We start from the raw sequence: 19,163 nt of genomic DNA, 5'->3' as shown, positions 1-19,163 counted from the left end.
TGCCCATTCAAGAATGCTTGTTAGGTAGACATCATTATTATCCCTAGTTTACTGATTAGGTTGTAGCACATTTCTGTAGTAAATACTAGAAGTATAATTCATTTTGTAAGTTTTTAAAGGATAATTGTGTTTAAAACATACTTAGTGTTTAAGAAAAAACATTTTCAAAGCTTAGTAAGTTCCTCTTTCATGAATAATAATTTTCTAGAATATCCTTGAAATATGAATGCTTTATGTTCTTGTAGCATAGTGGGTAAGAACATATACTCTGAGTTATAGCTCTGCTCTTTATTAACTTTATAACTGTAAAGAAATTACTTACTCACACTGTGCCTTGATTTTCATAACTTTTAAATAGGTCCATTAGAATTATCAAATAAGGGATAAGATTTAGTATCAAAGTAATAGCATTTACTCAGAAATGATCCATAGAGAAAAGGAAGGAAACATGAAGAGGATTTTCTAAGATTTTTTAAGAATGTTTTCATTTCTAGTCCTCCTATTATAATTTCTTAATATTGTGTGTGTGTGTATATATATGTATATATATATACATACATATATATGTAACTTATTCATCATACAGTATGTAAAGTTGAAATACTGTGGTAAATTAATATTTTATTCAACTAACAAATTTGATCTGTTAATAAAACCTTTCAATTAACAAATTTGATCTGTTTAGATCTGATCAAATTTAGACAAAGCTTTACTGTTTAGACATATGCATATTCTTTGGTTTTTACTTCTTAAAATCTTAAATGCAAATATAAAGAGAAAATAAGAGGTTGAGTTAATTAGAAATTGCCAAGATATACTCAGAAATAGTATTACTGTGTTTTGTAGATCCTATGTCAATAGCTTATGGGTAGCTACTAACAAAATAATTAGTTGAGTAGATTTGGGCCTAATATTAATATTTACCTAGGAATTGCATATCAGTTAGAAATAAAATTACTCATTGTTAACGGCAGTCTTTGTTAGTTTTATACTTTGCCACCAAATGTTTTATTTTTATTTCTTTGAAAATAAACATAGACTGTTCTTGGCAATTTCTTCATTATCTTTTATTGTTATAACCATGTTATTCACTAGAGTGTTCTGTGATGATGGAAATGTTTTATATCTTTACGATCCAGCACTGTAGCCATTAACCACATATGCCTATTGAGAACTGAAATGTGGCTAGTGCAACCAAGGCCTTAATTTTTTATTTTACTATAATTATAATTAGCTTAAATATGATTTGAACTAGCCACATATTGCTGGTGGCTACCATATCAGCACAGATTTATTAGAGTAGCAGTGAGTTTTCTCATGTAAAATAAATGTTAAATGAATTGCTCTTTTTCAAAAGGTTATTTTAAATATAATTTTTTAAAGAATTACATTTTATTATTATTATCCAAAATAACTGTAGTGAAATGTTTCTTAAATGTCTTGCTACATGCTATGCAAATTGGGGATAAGCTAAGTAGGCCTCTAATTCATCATACATAAAATGGGGATAATTGTGCTATTTCAGAAGATTATTGCAAGATTTAAATGATATAGTAAGTGAAGAGCTCCTTGTAAAGGGTCTGGTGTTGTATATTAAATGGTCCATAAATCTTGTTTGCTGATATTTTTACTAATATTTGTACTAATAAATATTAGTTGCCTTTTGCATCTGTTTTTTCTTTTTAAATGATTTTCTTTTCTTTTCAGCAACTGATCTCGTTCTGAGAAAGGTCATCAATTTTTCTGACTGTACAGTTTGTCTTGATAAACGGAATGCCAGTGGTAAAATAGAATTTTATCAGGATCCTTTATTGTATAAATGTTCCTTCAGAACTCGTCTGCATTTTACATATGATAACTTAAATTCCAAGATGCCATCTGTTATTAAGGTAGGTGTCTCTTTTTTTTGTTGTTAAGTATCATGTCTCTGTTTTGTTTATTGGCTCTTGTGCATGCTAATTATTATTAAGAAATCATGGAGAAATTAACCTTATAAGTATATAAGCTACTTGTTTTTATAAAACATTTTATTTATATTTATCATTTTTATATTACATTATTTACATATATTTTTGTACTATGTTCTAATAGCGATCTTTTGTGAACAGGCTTTTTTTTTCCTGTAATTATAATTTCCTTTTTAGATTATCCAGCTGTTTATTGGTGTTTCTCTCTTCAAGTCGGCAGAGATAATCATATAAAAAAGCATATTTATATCCACTGTGGACTGAATGTTAGTAAACTGTATTTCAATCCATATAATTTGTTCAGTTTGAACTGATAACTATAGTTATTTTCTCTTTCTTGGGCAACTATATAAAGCTTGATATGCTAACCTAATTATTTTTGTTTATTGGTTCAAGAACTTTTGATCTGTTCTTTCAAAATTAATTAAAACTTAGAGTGTGGGAATTATTCAGGACATGTCTTTTGATACATATAAAAATTTATTTTCCAAGGTAGTATATATTGTTTTCAAATGTATAGTTAGTATCTAAGTCCTGTTGTCTTTTTTAACAGTTTTTTGAACATTGTTTATCTATGCCTAGGAAAAGGAATTCCTGTAGTGATTTGCGATCTTGTTAACTAAGATTTAATTGGAATAATTTTTTTGTTGTTGAATTGCTTGTCTCTGACTACCAAAGTTCTGTGATGCAAAAGCTCCATGTAGAGGAGTCGGAACGCTGGTATTGACTATTGTGCCTAATTGAGTATGGCTATATAAAAATTAGTTTTGCTTATATTATATTTTATTATAGCATATAACACTTTTTACTTTCTGTAGCCTCATAATATTTATATTTATATGTAAGCATAAAATCTACTTATCTTTTCTTGGTAGTACTCAGTCATCTGTGTTTTACTTTTTTTCCCCACAGTATGTAATACAAATTGGTTTGTTTAAATTCTGTTTCTTTTTTCTTCTACTTTTGAGTTAGTTTCTTTGGTAAAGATAAGCATGGAAAAGAATTAACTCAGTATTATTAATGTCTCTGTCTCAGAGAAATGGGTTTACTTTCTTTAGCCTTGGAGCTACTAGTAAAGTTGGGGAATGTGAAAGTACATTCCAGATATATTGAAATGGAGTAATGGATGTATATACCTTTACTGCATAAAATAATAGTACAATTTTAATTGTCCATTCTAAGATGTGGCTAAATTAGAGGAAAGTGAAAATAAATGAAGTTGAAGAAAGACTTAGTATTGGCAGATAAGTAAATTTTTGTTCTCTAGATTGATTAGTCATGATATTTCATTGTAAAAAGTCCCTCACCTTAAATATGCTTGTTTACTCTGTTAATCAGCACATATGAGATTCATTATCTTTTGCTCAAGTGAAATGAAGTTTCAAGTTTTTTTTTAACCTAATACTACTATTGTAAGAATTTCTTTTCTTTATTTTTTTATTATTATTTTTTGAGACAGAGTCTTACTATGTTGTCCTGGGTAGAGTGCCATAGCGTCACAGCTCATAGCAACTTTAAACTTTGGGGCTTAAGTGATTTTCTTGCCTCAGTCTCCCAAGTAGCTGGGACTACAGGCACCTGCCACAATGCCCAGCTTTTTTTTTGGTTGTAGTTGTAGTTGTCATTGTTGTTGGCAGGAGCGGGCTGGATTCGAACTTGCCAGCTCTGGTGCATGTGGCTGGCACCCTAGCTGCTGAGCTACAGGTGCCGAGCCTATTGTAAGATTTTCTTATATTCTTCTAAACCAAAGATTTTTAGTTTAGACCTGTCATTCTTCCAACTCCTAGTCCTAGAAAGTATGTGTTAAATACCTAGATGTGGTTGACCTTAGTCATCACCTCAAAGACAGGAGGAATTTTCAGTATGTTCCAGATATCCTAATTATTTTTCTAAACCTTTCACATATTTGTTTAAATGGCTCTTGAATTTATTTATTTATATTATGGGTAGCCTTTTTATTATTTTTCAGTTTTTTGTGTGTGAAACAAATATGTCTTAGAGATTATGACATTTATGAGATACAGGTCATATGGGTACATAATTCATTTAACATTTCTATTTTTGGAAACTAGTTTTTTAGAGGAATGAAATTCTGCAAAATCTTTGACTAGATCTCTGATTAATTCCTTATAAAAAATCTCTACAATTGGAAACATTTTATTAAATACTTGAACTTTTTGGGGGTTTGAACTTTTTTTTTTTTTGAGACAGAGCCTCAAGCTGTCCCCCTGGGTAGAGTGCCGTGGCATTACAGCTCACAGCAACCTCCAACTCCTGGGCTCAAGCGAGTCTCCTGCCTCCGCCTCCCAAGTAGCTGGGACCACAGGCGCCCGCCACAACGCCCGGCTATTTTTTGGTTGCAGCCGTCATTGTTGTTTGGCGGGTCCGGGCTGGGGATTCGAACCCGCCACCTTAGGTGTACGTGGCTGGCGCCTTAGCCGGTTGAGCCATAGGCGCCGAGCCGGGTTTGAACTTTTTTTTGAGACAGAGTCTTACTATGTTGTCCTGGGTAGAGTGTCGTGGCATCACAGCTGGTAGCAACCTCAAACTTTTGGGCTTAAGAGATTCTTTTGCCTCAGCCTCCCAAGGAGCTGGGACTACAGGTGTCTGCCACAAAGCCCAGCTATTTGTTGTTGTTGTTGTTGTAGTTGTCATTGTTGTTTGGCAGGCCCACGCTGGGTTCGAACCCATCAGCCCCAGTGTAAGTGGCTGGTGTCCTAGCTGCTGAGCTGTACGTGCCGAGCAAATGGATTTGAACTTTTAAGGCCTGTGATCTACATTACCAAATTGTTTCCAGAAAGGTTTAACTCCCAGGAACATTAAGTGAAGGGAAGTGCCTGTATTCTACTCTTGTTATCCTTAAGTATGATCATATTTTAAAAACTGTCAACTTGCTGAATGATAAATAATATATAATTTAATATTTGTTGAAGTTAGATTTTTGAAAATGTGTTTACTGTGTTTACTGGCCATTTGCTGGTCCTTTGAATTATCTGTTCTTGTTCTGTCCATTTTGCTGTTGAAGATTAGTCTTTTCTTATTGATTTTAAAGAGTTCTAAAAAATGTGCATGTGTGTGTGTGTTTGTGTGTGTATATGTATCATATGTATATGAGATAGATTTTTACTTAACTGGCTTGACTGACTGCTTATCATTGGTGCTATTGGTGCAATGCAATATTTAAAAGGATGTGACAAAGAAATCTCAAATTAAGAAAACCTTGGTAGGTTTGCATACTCCTAACCTGCCCGTTCACTAACTCTGTACCCCATTTTCTTACCTCTTTATGGTTTAGTCGGTGCATGACTTCTAGGTCAGTTTTAAGAAACTTGAGCTTGGCCAGGCATGATGGTTCATACATGTAATCCCAGCATATGAGAGGCTGGGGCGGGAGGACTGCTTGAGCTCAGGAGTTTGAGACCAACCTGAACAAAAGTGAAATCCCCTCTTTACCAAAAATAGAAAAATTAGCCGGGTGTTGGGTGGGTGGGTGGGTGGGGACACCTGTAGTCTAAGCTACTCAGGAGACTGAGGCAGGAGGATTGCTTGAACCCAGAAGTCTGAGGTTGCTCTGAGCTAGGATGTTGCCATGGCACTCTAGCAACAGAGTGAGACTGTGTTTCAAAAAAAAAACTTGTGCTCATATTTGGTATTTAACACCACTGTCCCCTATACAACTTTCTCCCCTTTTAAATACATTTTTTTGTGCTTTGAGCCCTAAAATATGATTACCATTACTTCTTTTTCATGTTTCATTGATACTCAACTATATTAGTCAAAGTAAACCTTTTTAGGAATTTGACTTTATAGCTTAATTAGTTTTACTCTATGTTTATGTAAAAGTAGAAAACCATTACTCTGAAGTTGTGTTTATATTCCATTGATGTCTATTTTTCTGTGGAGAGCTTTGATTGCTATATATCCTATTTGCTCATAATTAATTTTCTTTCTTATAATTGATGTATATTATGAATTTTATGTTGTTTAACTCTTACTTATAATTTATCCAAAAACCATTTTGAATGTATAGTTCGCTTGAGTGTTTTCCGTATTTTACAATAAACATTTTATTATTTCTCCACAGTTACAGTATTAATCTTTTCTCCACTTAACATGGTTTTAGGATATGTATATATTCTTTTTGCTTAGTAAAGTTGGTGAGAACAATTAAAGTTTTACTAAAATCATGCTATGGAATTTTTATTATTTTTGGTTTTGACAGAGATCTTTCTATTTTTAAGGGGAGAATACTATCATACTCTTAATTTTATAGAGGGGGTATATGGTTACATAACTTACTTTCCTTCTGGAATAGTTATCTTGAGATCTAAGGTGGATATATCTTTTATTATTAAGTCTATCTATATCATTAGGGTTAATATAGTTTCTGTCTAAAGTTTATTGATCTCCATAGGAACATTTATTTAATTACTAAGATTTTAGAGTAAATATTATTTTGACTTAGAAAAATCTTGGGTATTTCATTTTAAAATTTTAAAATTTTACTACTTTAAAATTTTTCTACTTATCTTAAAAGGTATTCTTTAAATATGCTGTCTTTGATGTTTTTTTTTCCAAAACAGATTCATACTTTGGTAGAGAGCTTAAAACTTTCTATCACAGATCAACAACTGCCTATGTTTATACGTATAATGCAACTTGCGATTGCTCTTTACTATGGAGAAATAGGTAATTTTAAAGATGGAGAAACAGAAGACTCTACCTGTCACAATAAAGACATGTTAGGAAACATTACAGGTAAGTATAGCAAAAACTTTATTTTAAAACTATTGTTCTTATAAAATGATTTTCCCACTGGGAAACTTTAAAAAACCTAGCAGTTTGAGTTTACAGTGTTCTGATGTGGTTGGTAATTTTTTTTATAAAGGGTCACTAAAAGTGAGTTAGCTAATTAGTTGAATTTTTTCAGTACTATTAATTACTGAACTGTATGCTTCATTGAAGAATATGTGACATGGGAAAATAGAAATTAAATCTTAAGGGGCTAAAATGGGGGAGATAGTCATGTGAAAAGTTTAGTTATGATTTATGGCAGAACAGTAGAATGCTTTATAAACAGATGTGAATGATCTGACATGAAAAGATGAAAAGAATGATTGATTTTAACTTGGTTGGGCCTGAGATTTGGAAAGTTTTAAGATTATTAATTTCCATAGTGAGGACCCTAAGAAGGGCATTTATTGGGTCAAATAATTTGTTTAAGAAATGGAGAAGATAAACAAATTGCCGAAAAGCACATGAAAAGATACTCAACATCAATATCTGTGGAAGGAGTACAAATCCAAACCTTAATGAGATACTATTTCACAGCCACTAGGATGACTGTAATCAAAAAGACACATAATAACAAGTGCTGGTGAAAATATGGAGAGATTTGAACCCATATATTTCTGTTTCTTGTGGGAATATAAATTGGATAGCCACTTTGGAAAACAATCTGGCAGTTCTTCACAAAGTTGAATGCAATTTTGCCATAGGACTCCACAATTCTACTGCTAGGTATATAGCAAGAGAATTGATAACCTGCATCCACATAAAAACTTGTGGCAGCAATTTTTTTTTTTTTTTGGGTTAGGTAAAGTCCCTCTTACAATTGTGCCTTGTCCCCAAAAGGTGTGTCACACACTGAGACCCCACTCCCTCTCTCCTTCCCTTTCTCTGCTCTCCCTTTCACCCACCCTCTCCCTCTCTCTCTCTCTCTGCTCTCCCCTTCCCTCACCCCTACTGTGTCATTAATTGTCCTCCTATCAAAATTGAATACATAGGATTCATACTTCTCCATTCTTGTGATGCTTTACTAAGAATAATGTGTTTCACTTCCATCCAGGTTAATATAAAGGCTGTAAAGTTTCCATTTTTTTAAATGGCTGAATAGTATTCTGTAGGATACATATACTACAGCTTGTTAATCCATTCCTGGGTTGAGGAGCATTTAGGCTGTTTCCACATTTTGGAGATTGTAAATTGAGCTGCCATAAACAGTCTAGTGTAAGTGTCCTTATGATAAAAGGATTTTTTCCTTTTAGGTAGATGCCCAGTGATGGGATTGTGGGATCACATGGGAGGTCTAGGTTGAGTTCTTTGAGGTTTCTCCATACTTCCTTCCAAAAAAGTTGTATTAGTTTACAGTCTCACCAGCAGTGTAAATGTGTTCCTTTCTCTCCACATCCACGCCAGCATCTGCAGTTTTGAGATTTTGTGATGTGGGCCATTCTTGCTGGGGTTAGATGATTTCTCAGGATGGTTTTGATTTGCATTTCTCTAATAATTAGGGAGGATGAGCATTTTTTCATATATTAGCCATTTGTCTGTCTTCTTTTTTTTTTTCCTTTAAGACAGAGCTTCAAGCTCTTGCCCTGGGTAGAGTGCTGTAGCATCACAGCTCATAGCAACCTCCAACTCCTGGGCTCAAGTGATTCTCCTGCCTCTGCCTCCCAAGTAGCTGGGTCCAGCTGGTCCTGCCACAATGCCCAGCTATTTTTTTTTTCTTGCAGCCATTATTGTTGTTGGGCGGGTTGGATTCGAACCCATCAGCTCTGCACCCAGTCCATCTTTCTTCTTTAGAGAAGGTTCTATTCATCTCTCTTCCCCATTAATATATGGGATTGTTGGCTTTTTTCATGTGGATTATTTTGAGTTTTCTATAGATCCTAGTTATCAAGCTTTTGTCTGATTCAAAATATGCAAATATCCTTTCCCATTGTGTAGGTTGTCTGTTTACTTTGGTTGTTTCCTTAGCTGTACAGAAGCTTTTCAGTTTAATTAAGTCCTGATTATTTATTTTTGTTGTTGCAATTGCCACTGCAGTCTTCTTCATGAAGTCTTTCCTTAGGCCAATATAGTCCAGTGTTTTTCCTATGCTTTCTTTGAGGATTTTTCTTTTCATACCTTAAATTTAAGTCCTTTATCCATCTTGAATCAATTTTGTGAGTGGAGAAAGGTGCGGGCCCAATTTTAGTCTTTTACATGTGGATATCCAGTTCGCCAAGCACTATTTATTGAATAGGGAGTCTTTCCCCCAGTTTACGTTCTTGTTTGGTTTATTGAAGATTAGGTGGTTGTAAGATGTTAGTTTCATTTACTGGTTTCTATTCAATTTTTAATGTCTGTGTCTCTATTTTTGTGCCAATACCATGTAGTCTTGACCACTATGGCCTTGTAGTACAGTCTAAAATCTGGTATGCTGATGCCCCCAGCTTTGTTTTTATTACTAAGAACTGCCTTAGCTATACAGGATTTTTTCTGGTTACATGCAAAATGCAGAATCATTTTTTCCAAGTCTTGAAAGTACGATGTTGGTATTTTAATAGGGATGACATAGGTAGATTGCTTTGGGAAATATAGACATTTTAACAATGTTGATTCTTCCCAGCCATGAGCATGGTATGTTCTTCCATTTGTTAATATACTCTGCTATTTCCTTTCTTAGGATTTCATAATTTTCTTTATAGAGGTCCTTTACCTCTATTGTTAGATATAATATATTCTTAGATATTTCATTTTCTTTGAAGTTATGGTGAAGGGAACTGTGTCCTTAATTAGCCTCTCATCTTGGCTGTTATTGCCGTATACAAAGGCCACTGACTTGTGGACATAGATTTTATATCCTGAGACATTACTATATTTTTTGATGATTCCAGGAGTCTTGTGGTTGAGTCTTAGGGGTTCTCGTAAGTATAAGATCATATTGTCAGCAAATAGGGAGAGTTTGACCTCCTCTGCTCCTATTTGGATGCCCCTTATTTCCTTGTCTTGCCTAATTGTATTGTGTCACAGTCCCTATGGCCCTGGTATTGATGGCTGCAGGAAGGAACCAGGCGTGGCGCAGTTTAGAACAGGCTTGCAGGAGGCTGGCTAACCTTGATTGCAGGGTACCCCTGAGCAGCCTCCACAGTAGCATTTTATCCAGACAGTACAAGACAGGTGAGGGCAGTATTAGACAAGGATTGCCATGGGCTGGGCTTTCTCTGCAATGAACACCTGGGGACAAATTGCCCGAGGGCTGCCCCCCAGCTGCAAATCATTCTGCTCAGAGGTTGTGTGGCTCTTGGCATCCTCTACATTTTCCCCCTCTAGTGTATTAAAGACATTTCTGGATAGGCAAGGGAGAAAATCTGTCTTTGGTTATTTCAGCCATTCTCCTCACCCAGGAGCTTTCCCTTCCTGCTAAGTAAAAGAAACAAAATGGCATGTAAGTATGACAGAATTACCAATGTAACTAATCCAGGTATAAGAGAAACTATTTTCACTAAACTAGGCATAGGGGAAAACATGTCCCCTTTGTACTAATCACCACATAACTACATGTGGGCTAACCCATAGGGCCCATGATGCTTCCATGGGAAGAATTAACCTGAAGTTATGTTAGGTCTAGAACGGGCTGTACTGAACTCAGACCCTTTCCAAAGAGCAGTATAACTTTAAGTAAAGATCAGGTGCCCAACTGAAACAGATATAAATCCAACAAATGAAATTCTTTTACCTTGGCCAACACCAGTATAACCATTACCTTGAAGCCTGCTGTTCAAGGTCTTTGTTGTCATAACCTTCAAAGGTTTAGAAGATGCATCCTAAGCTTACCTGGGGCTTGTTATTCAGCCCAAACTAATGAAATCCTGTATCAATCTTCCCACTCTATATGCATAGAAGCTCCAATTGTTTCTTAGGACACTGACCACTCTTAATTGCCTCCTGCTGATGATGGATGGTAATATGGGAGAGGCAGCTAGTGTTCCCACAGAGGAGATTGATCCAGGTTTTCTCTATTATGAAATTACCTAGGCTCCAAAAATTAGGGTCCTGTGAATAAAAGAAAAGTTAGTGAAAACAAATTTGTTAAGGTGCTGACAAGGTGTCTTACTCGTATCAAGGCTTAATCCAGCGGGCTGGTAACCACTGCTTCTCTTGGTGTTCTATAATAATATGGGCAAAACCTCGACCCCAATGCAGTACATAACAAGGCTTCCACTCTGACATGTCAGGTTTTCTATAAAAGATAGATTGTTGTATTGGAGAGGATGGTGAATGAATGAGAGATGTCCAATGGCATTCTGAGCTATCTTTCTGTTGTTACTAGGATTCAGAAAATTGAGAGTGGACTGGGCTATTTTTTTTTTTTTTTAAATTTCTTGGTTGTAGTTGTCATTGTTGTTTGGCAGGCCCAGGCTGGATTTGAACCCGCCAGCTCCAGTGTATGTGGCTGGCGCCTTAGCCGCTGAGCTACAGGTGCCAACCCAAAATTGAGAGTGGAAAGAGCTCTAGTGAGCATGTATTTAGGACTATTATTCAAGGGGAGGAGATCCTCTCTCCCTCTCTGTTTATCTAACATATCTTTCAATGTTTTATGATGTTGCTCAATAATGTCTTGTCCTTGAGAATTGTAAGGAATACCATGAGATAATTGAATATTCCAAGAAGATAGGAAGGTATTTAATTTGTGAATAGAATAAGAAGGTGCATTATTAGTTTGATAGATTTAGGGAGACCCATAATACTAAAGCACTCTAACAAATGTTGAATGACATCGTAAGTTCTTTCTCCTGGTAAAGCAGTAGCCCAAGTGAAATGAGAGAAAGTATCTATAGAATGATGAACGCTTGAAGGCTTCTGCTGATTATAGACAGGAACAGAAAAAGCAAAACATGGTCAGTCTTCAGGATGCAGGTATATGGTAAAAAAAAAAAAACAATCCTTTAAGTCAATAACATACAAATACCAATTGGAAGGAATCAGAGAGGGAGAAGCAAGGCCTAATTGCACAGGTCCCATGGGTATAATAGTTTAATTCTGTCAGTGAATGTTTTGCCTTCTCTCTTTTTTCTGCCTCTTTAACTATCTGAGTTATCACAAGAGCTTTGTCCTCTACCGCTGAGATTCTTTCTTTTGATTGATCTAATCTGTTGTTGATACTTTCTATTGCAGTCTTTAAGTTCCCTAATTGACTCCTTCAATTCCTTCAGCTCTGCTATATCCTTTCTATATTCTTCATATCGTTCATCTCTTATTTGATTCTGTTTTTGGATTTCCTTTTGGTTACTTTCCACTTTCTCAGCAATTTCCTTCATTGTTTTTTGGTTATTTTCTACTTTCTCAGCAATCTTCATTGTTTTCATCATCTGTATTTTAAATTCTCATTCTGTCATTTCTAACATTTCTTTTTTTTTTTTAAGCTGGGCTGGGTTTGAACCCACCACCTCTGGCATATGGGGCCAGCAGCTTACCTTTTGAGCCACAGGTGCTGCCCATTTCTAAGATTTCTTTGTAGGTGGAATCTTCTGCAGAGCTACTTCACAGTCCCTTGGAGGGGGGGGCAGAGGGTTGCTCTGGGCTCTGGACTGGTTTTCATATTGCCAGGATTTCTCTGCTGATTCTTCTTCATAAGTGTATTCTTTTATCTGTTTCCTTGCCCTAATTTTCCTTTCACTTCCTCTTGTTCTTTAATTTACTGTGCCAGCGACCTAAGGTTTTGATGAGTTCATCATCAGGTTGAGAGCGGAGTTGGGTACCAGCTGCACTGCCATGGTCTCCAATTCCTATGCACAAACGCTCTAGCTGAGTCAGTCTGCCTGGGCCCCAGGTGACTGCAAATCATCCACAAACACCCATTTCAGCTGTGTCATCTTTGGGTGTCCCCTCTACCATGCTGGTTCTGGGCCTGGTCATGTGGTAGCAGTATTTTTAATAGCCCAAATTGAAATAACATTAAAAATCTATTAACTGATGAAAAGATAAACAAATTATGGCATATTTTCAGTGAGACCAAGGAATGAAATACTGATATATGAAAAAAAAAAAAAGAAATACTGATATATGCTACAACATAGATAAACTTTGAAAACATTGAGTGAAAACCGGTCAAAAAAATAACATATATGATTACATTGCAATGTCCAAAATAGGTAATTCTATTGAGGGAGAAAGTCTGTTTAACTTAAAGATGGGAGGAGAGAGAATGACTTTAAATAGGTAACTTTCTTTTTGGGGTGATGAAAATGTTCTAAAATTAGATAGTAGTGTTAGTCACATAAATTGTGACTTCAATATAAACAAGACTGGGTGTGGTTGCTCTTGCCTGTAATCCCAGAGTTTTGGGAGGAGGTTGAGGGGAGGATTGCTTGAGCCCAGGAGTTCAAGACCAGCCTGGGCAACATAGGGAGATCCTTTCTCTGCAAAAAATAAAAAAAATTAGCTAGTTGTGGTGACTTGTACTTGTAGTCCCAGCTACTTGGGAAGCTGAGACAGGAGGATCACTTGAGCCCAGGAGTTCAAGGCTATTGATGGCATCATTGCATTTCAGCCTGCATGACAGAGTGAGATCCTGTTTCTAATACCACTGAATTGTATACTTTTAAGGATGAATTTTATGCTATTTAAATTTTATCTCATCAACAAATCTTATTACCTTAAACAAGTATAGGGAAAAGCATTAATAAGGGTATATACATATAAAACATACCTTTATTTCACACTAGACAATGAAGTTTTGTTAGACAATGAATGCCTGAGATAGAAACCATGTCTAACACCTAGAATAAAACCTAGTATGTACGCATGCTCAGTTCTGTTTTTCCCCAACTTGACAAATTTCAAATATATAGAAAGGTTGAAAGAGTTATTATATAGTAGACACTCACAGACTATATATAGATTTAGATTCTATAGTTAATATTTTATTATATTTGCTTTATTACGTATCTGTCCATCTCTTGTCACTTTCTTTGTTTATCAATACAACCAATGTTTTTGGTGTCATTCAAGGGCATTAGTACACTTCCCCAGGCACTGTGCCTGGCCATGGAAGGAAATTTTTTAAAGTCTATTTATTCTTATTTTTTCTCATAGTTAATGATCTTGATTTATGTAAAGTGATTTTATTTTGATTGACAGGTGCTGAAGGTGAAACAAGAATAGATATGCAGTATCCTGCTCAGTATAAAGGCCAAGAGTTGTATTCACAGCAAGATGATGAACAGCCACAGGGATGGGTGTCATGGGCCTGGTCATTTGTGCCTGCAATTGTGAGTTATGATGATAGTGAGGATGACTACCTTGGGAATGATCCTACATCAATCATGCATCATCAGAAAGCACAGGCTTTGAAGGATCCCATTGTTTCTATAGGATTTTACTGCACAAAGGCAACTGTGACTTTCAAAGTAAGTTTTCTTTCTTTTGCCGTTCATATTTCTATCAACTTTAATGCTTAAATTTTGATTGTAAGATTCTTTCTTAACTAAAATATGTTTTGCATTCAATAGATGTAAGGTAGAGTCTATAAATCCTTACTTCATAGAATTACAGTAGAACCTCCATTGTTGATCATCTCCTTATAGTGACCACCTCCTTAAACTGACTTAATTTTCATAGAATGGATATGTATCACATGTATATTTCAGTACAGTAGGCCTAATTTCTTATGGTGACCACCTCCGTATGTTGACTACTTTGTTACAGACCCTTAGGTAGTCAAGTTATGGAGGTTCTACAGCAGTGGTTCTCAACCTGTGGTTTGTGACCCCTTTAGGGGTGTAATGACCCTTTCACAGGAATGCCCAATACCATCCTGCATATCAGATATTTACATTATAATTCATAACAGTAGCAAAATTACAATTATGAAGTAGCAACGAAAATAATTTTATGGTTGGGGGGTCACCACAACATGAGGAACTGTATATTAAAGGGTTGCAGCATTGAGACTGGAGGTTGAGAACCACTGTTCTACAGTATATGTTCCTTCATTTGAAATAATTGAATTTTGATGCTTTCTTATCTTCTTAGGGCCTTCTCTACTTTTCTTTTTCATCAACTTCATAGATAGTTTTTTTCTCTCTACTCAATCATTCAGTGAGCATACAAGCATGCCTTAACTAATATTTTCATTAAAGAAAGGCATATCAAAAATGTCCCTTAAATTTGTGTTCTCCTATAATTGCTGTTTTATTCCTATGCTCTGCTTCATAAAAAAATTTCTTTAAAGCATTGTTTATATATAATTTTTCTCTTTTTAATGTACTTTGACTGCTTCATCCATTAAAATAATACATATAAAATATATGCTCTGTTTTATAAGAGAGAGTATTGTGTATGTTGGTGAACAACCTTTTTCTTGAAAAAATATAAAATTTCTAGTACTTTTGATGTCCCTTATGTGTTCCTCTGTGGTCATATTTTATCTTCTCTTCCTCTTAATTATAACCCAACCTGAATTTTTACTTATTTTTTCCCGACTTTTTATAATATTGTGATTGTGCATTCAGTATTCCTGAGCAGTTATCTTAATTCCTTCAACAAATATTTTTGATGTGAACTGTTGTCCAGGCACTGTTTTGTCTCTAGATACCAAAGTGAGCAGATACAAATCCCTGCCCCTTAGAATTTAAATTGATATTATAAAAAAATAATGTTGCCATGGAGGATAAGGGTTATATAGAAAAAGTGGAAAGAGGAATAGGGAGTGCTTCCAATGGTAGGGAAATTATGCAATTTAAAATTGGATGATTATGGAAGACCTTAGTGTAAAGGGAATATTTAAGCAAAGTCCTGTGAAAGAAGCAGCCTATTAGATATGTGGGAATGAACATTATACTCATAGCAAATGTAAACGCTTTAAAAATTTAAGGAACCCCAAAGAGGCCAGTGGGGCTGGAACAAAATGAGCTAATGTAAAAGTAGTATGTAGTCAGATCAGAGAAGTAAGAGTGCTTGGAGCAGTCCATAAGTTGTGAAACTCTATGAAACATTTTTGGGACTTTCTCATTCATTCTGAGTGAGAAAGTTTGAGGACAATTTTTCACAGAACTGTATGATGATCTGAATTATATATATATATATCACTTTATTTGCTGTGTTGAAAATAGATTATAAATAGATTATGGCAGACCAAAAACAGAAGTAAGGAAATCAGACAGATAGAATTATAATTTTCAAGCAAGAGATGATGACTAGGACTAGGGTGGTAGCAAGGGGAGGCTGTGTAAAGTGATTGGGTTTTAGATGTGTTTTGAAGGTCAAATAGGCAGGATTTCATGATAGATTTTATTATGAAACATGAATGAAATAAAGAAGATCCAAGGATGAGTTGAGGGTTGAGTTCTTATTTTTTGAGATGAATAAGATTGGTAGAAGACTAGATTTGAGATGAAGATTAGGAGTTTGGTTTTGAACAAATTTAAGATGCCTGCTGTATTTTTAAATAGAGCTATTCAGTAGAGAGTTGGATATATAAAAATGGAGTTTGTATTAGAAATTTGGCCTGGGTGTATAATGTTGAGAGTCATGGTTGTATTAAGACTGGAATCAACATAGTAAGAAAAAAGGAGAGGTTCTAGAGCCAAGTTCTGGGGCACATGATGTTAAAGTAGTGGAAAGATGAAAAAATAGCAAGGGAAGTAAAGGATAAGTGATGAGTGATGTAGGCAGAATACCAAGAGAATATCTGGAACGTAAGTTCCATAAATGCTTTAAAGAGGAGTGAGTGGATGATGTGTAAGAATGGAGCCTTAGATTTGGTAATGTGAAGTTACTGGTAATCTATTAGGGCAGTGATATGACACTGGTAGAATCTTTGATTTAGCTGGTTAAAAGGAAGTGCAAGGACTGGTATGAATGTAAAATGATGCATCCCTTGTGGAATACATTGTGGTAGTTCTGTAAAAAGACCAGACTTTTTTTTTTTTAAATTTGGTTTCCTGGGTGCTTTTTTTAAAATAGTTTTCTTTGCGGTTCCTTTCTTCCTCCCAACCTTTAAAAAATGCTGGCATTTGGGGCTTGGTCTTTGGCCTTATCTTTCTTATCTGTACTCTTCAAAGGTAATATAATTTGATCACAATACCGATGCTGATAGAGTATCAAATTTCTGTTTCCATTATTCACTTTACTGTGAACTTTATAATTTACCTATGTTGTTTCAATGAATAGGTATTTAACACATATGAAAACAAAACTCTTGATTTTGCTCTGCAATCATGCATCTCCCCCATCTTTCACTATCCTCTTATTTGCTTAGGCTTACTATATATAACTAACTTCCTTTCTCCTACCACATGTAATCAGCATGTTCTGCTAGCTATGCCTCTAGGATACAATCATTTCTCATCAGCTTTACTGTTGCCCTGGACCAGGAGTTCTTAAATTTTTTGATATCAAGACTCCAGGATACCTTTGCATTCTTTATTATTGAGAACTCAAATGAGTTTTTGTTCAAATTACATCTACCTATATTTATGGTGTTAGAAATTAAAATAAATCTTAAGAATATTAATATTTTAAAATAATAAATGTATTACATGTTAAATAGACATAATTTTTATAGTGAAACAGTAAAATGTCTATATTTAAAAAGTATAAGGAGAGATATGGCATTGTTTTGTATTTTTGTAAATACTTTAATGTGTGGCTTATTATTAGACATCTGGATATTCTAATATGTTTTAGTATTCAGTCTGTTAGGAAATGTTTTGATTTGATCTATCTGAACAATTCCTGGACTCATTTAGGGTGTGTAATTGGAAAGGGAGAAGCCTTTGCAGAAAAATTAATAGCCTTTGGAAAAAATTGTGGATATTCTTCATTGATATTATACTAAAACTCATTAAGTGATCATTTTCCAACGTTCATTTTATCTTCAGCACTTGGAAATTGTCTGGTATGTTTTCAATAAATATTTACTTGTTGAATAAATACAGAACCTCTGTAGTTGACCACCTATCTATGTTGACCACCTTCTTAAGTTGACCTAATTTTCATAGACTAGACATCCACCACATGTATGTATCAGTATAATAGGCCTAGTTCCTTATGTTGACCAGTTTGTTACAGTCCCTTGGTGGTCAAATTATAGAAGTTCTACTGTATATCCATCCATCTGTTCATCCCTATAGCCATCCATTCATTATCTATGCACCTCTTCATGGTTTTCATTTCCCCAAAATTTACAGACTCCTCTCTCAGGTTTTGTTTTCTCTCCACTTTTGTCTTTGTGGCTTTATTCTTTCATATCTACATTTGTATGATGTAAATAAACCCATGTGAAATAAGGAACAAAATCTGTGAAGTAGTATTACAAGTATTATTCCAAGTAACATGTTAGATTGTGGAGATATAGCAGTGTAAAGTAAAAATTAAGTATCTCTTATGGTTTTTAATTTAGGTTGGATTGTTTTAAATGCCTGAAATAAATTTCTTTCTATCGGTGGTAAGGCTGTATAATTTTTGACTATAGCAGGCAGTAAATTGAAATCTATTTTGAAATAAATATTTTTAAAAGTTGTTTCTTTTTTTTTTTTTTCTGAGATAGAGTCTTGTTATGTCACCCTTGGTAGATTGGGGTGGTGTCATAGCTCGCAACAATCTCAAACTCTTGGGTTTAAGTGATTTTCTTGCCTCAGTCTCCCAAGTAGGTGGGACTATAGGTGCCGGCCACAATGCCTGGCTATTTTTTGTTGCAGTTGTCATTCTTGTTTAGCTGGCCTGGGCTGGGTTCAAACCTGCCAGCCTTGGTGTATGTGACTGGTGCCATAATCACTGTGCTACTGGCACCGAGCTGTGTTTTCTTGTTTTGAGGTGGGGTCTTGTTCTCTCGCCCTGGCTAGAATGCAGTGGTATGATCACAGTTCACCGTAACCTCAAACTCCTGGGCTCCAGTGATCCTCTTGCCTCATCCTCATCCTCCTGAGTATTTGGGAGTATAGGTACATGCCATCACACCCAGTTAATTTTTCTATTTTTTTGTAGAGTAAGGTCTCCCTCTTGCTCTGGTCTTGAATTCCTAGCCTCAAAGAATCTTCCCTCCTTAGCCTCCTAAAGGGTTAGGATTATAGGTGTGAGCCACCATGCTGGCTAAAGGCTTTTCTAATTAAAATCATTATTTTCTAATATGACAAAACCAAAACAGACCTAAAAAAATAGAGAGTAAGTCTTCATGGAAGAAGCCCAAGTGCCCATTGATCCACAAATGGATCAACAAACTATGGTATATGTACACCATGGAATACTATGCAGCCGTAAAGAAAGATGGAGACTTTACATCCTTCATGTTCACATGGATGGAGCTGGAAAATGTTCTTCTGAGCAAAATGTTCATTCTATCACAAGAATGGAAGAAAAAGTATCCAATGTATACACCCCTATTATGAAATTAATTTATACCTTTTATATGAAAGCTATAACCCAATA

The 19,163-nt window shown here is 35.1% G+C and overlaps 1 protein-coding gene across 4 annotated transcripts in view; it reads left to right on the top strand.

Moving 5' to 3' along the window:
- The window catches only part of VPS13B (vacuolar protein sorting 13 homolog B), a 777,819-nt gene that overhangs the window by 38,510 nt on the left and 720,146 nt on the right, over window positions 1–19,163 (top strand). For all 4 annotated transcript variants that reach the window (XM_023517476.1, XM_023517471.1, XM_023517472.1 and 1 more), the window contains exons 6-8: window positions 1,708–1,889; window positions 6,551–6,725; window positions 13,875–14,143. In XM_023517476.1, the coding sequence (XP_023373244.1) occupies window positions 1,708–1,889; window positions 6,551–6,725; window positions 13,875–14,143 (626 nt within the window). The remainder of the gene's footprint in view (window positions 1–1,707; window positions 1,890–6,550; window positions 6,726–13,874; window positions 14,144–19,163) is intronic.

The sequence above is a fragment of the Otolemur garnettii genome, unplaced genomic scaffold (assembly GCF_000181295.1).
Source record: "Otolemur garnettii isolate 467f Iridium unplaced genomic scaffold, OtoGar3 scaffold00004, whole genome shotgun sequence".
Taxonomy (NCBI): domain Eukaryota; kingdom Metazoa; phylum Chordata; class Mammalia; order Primates; family Galagidae; genus Otolemur; species Otolemur garnettii.
This window is presented reverse-complemented; position numbering and strand designations above follow the sequence as displayed.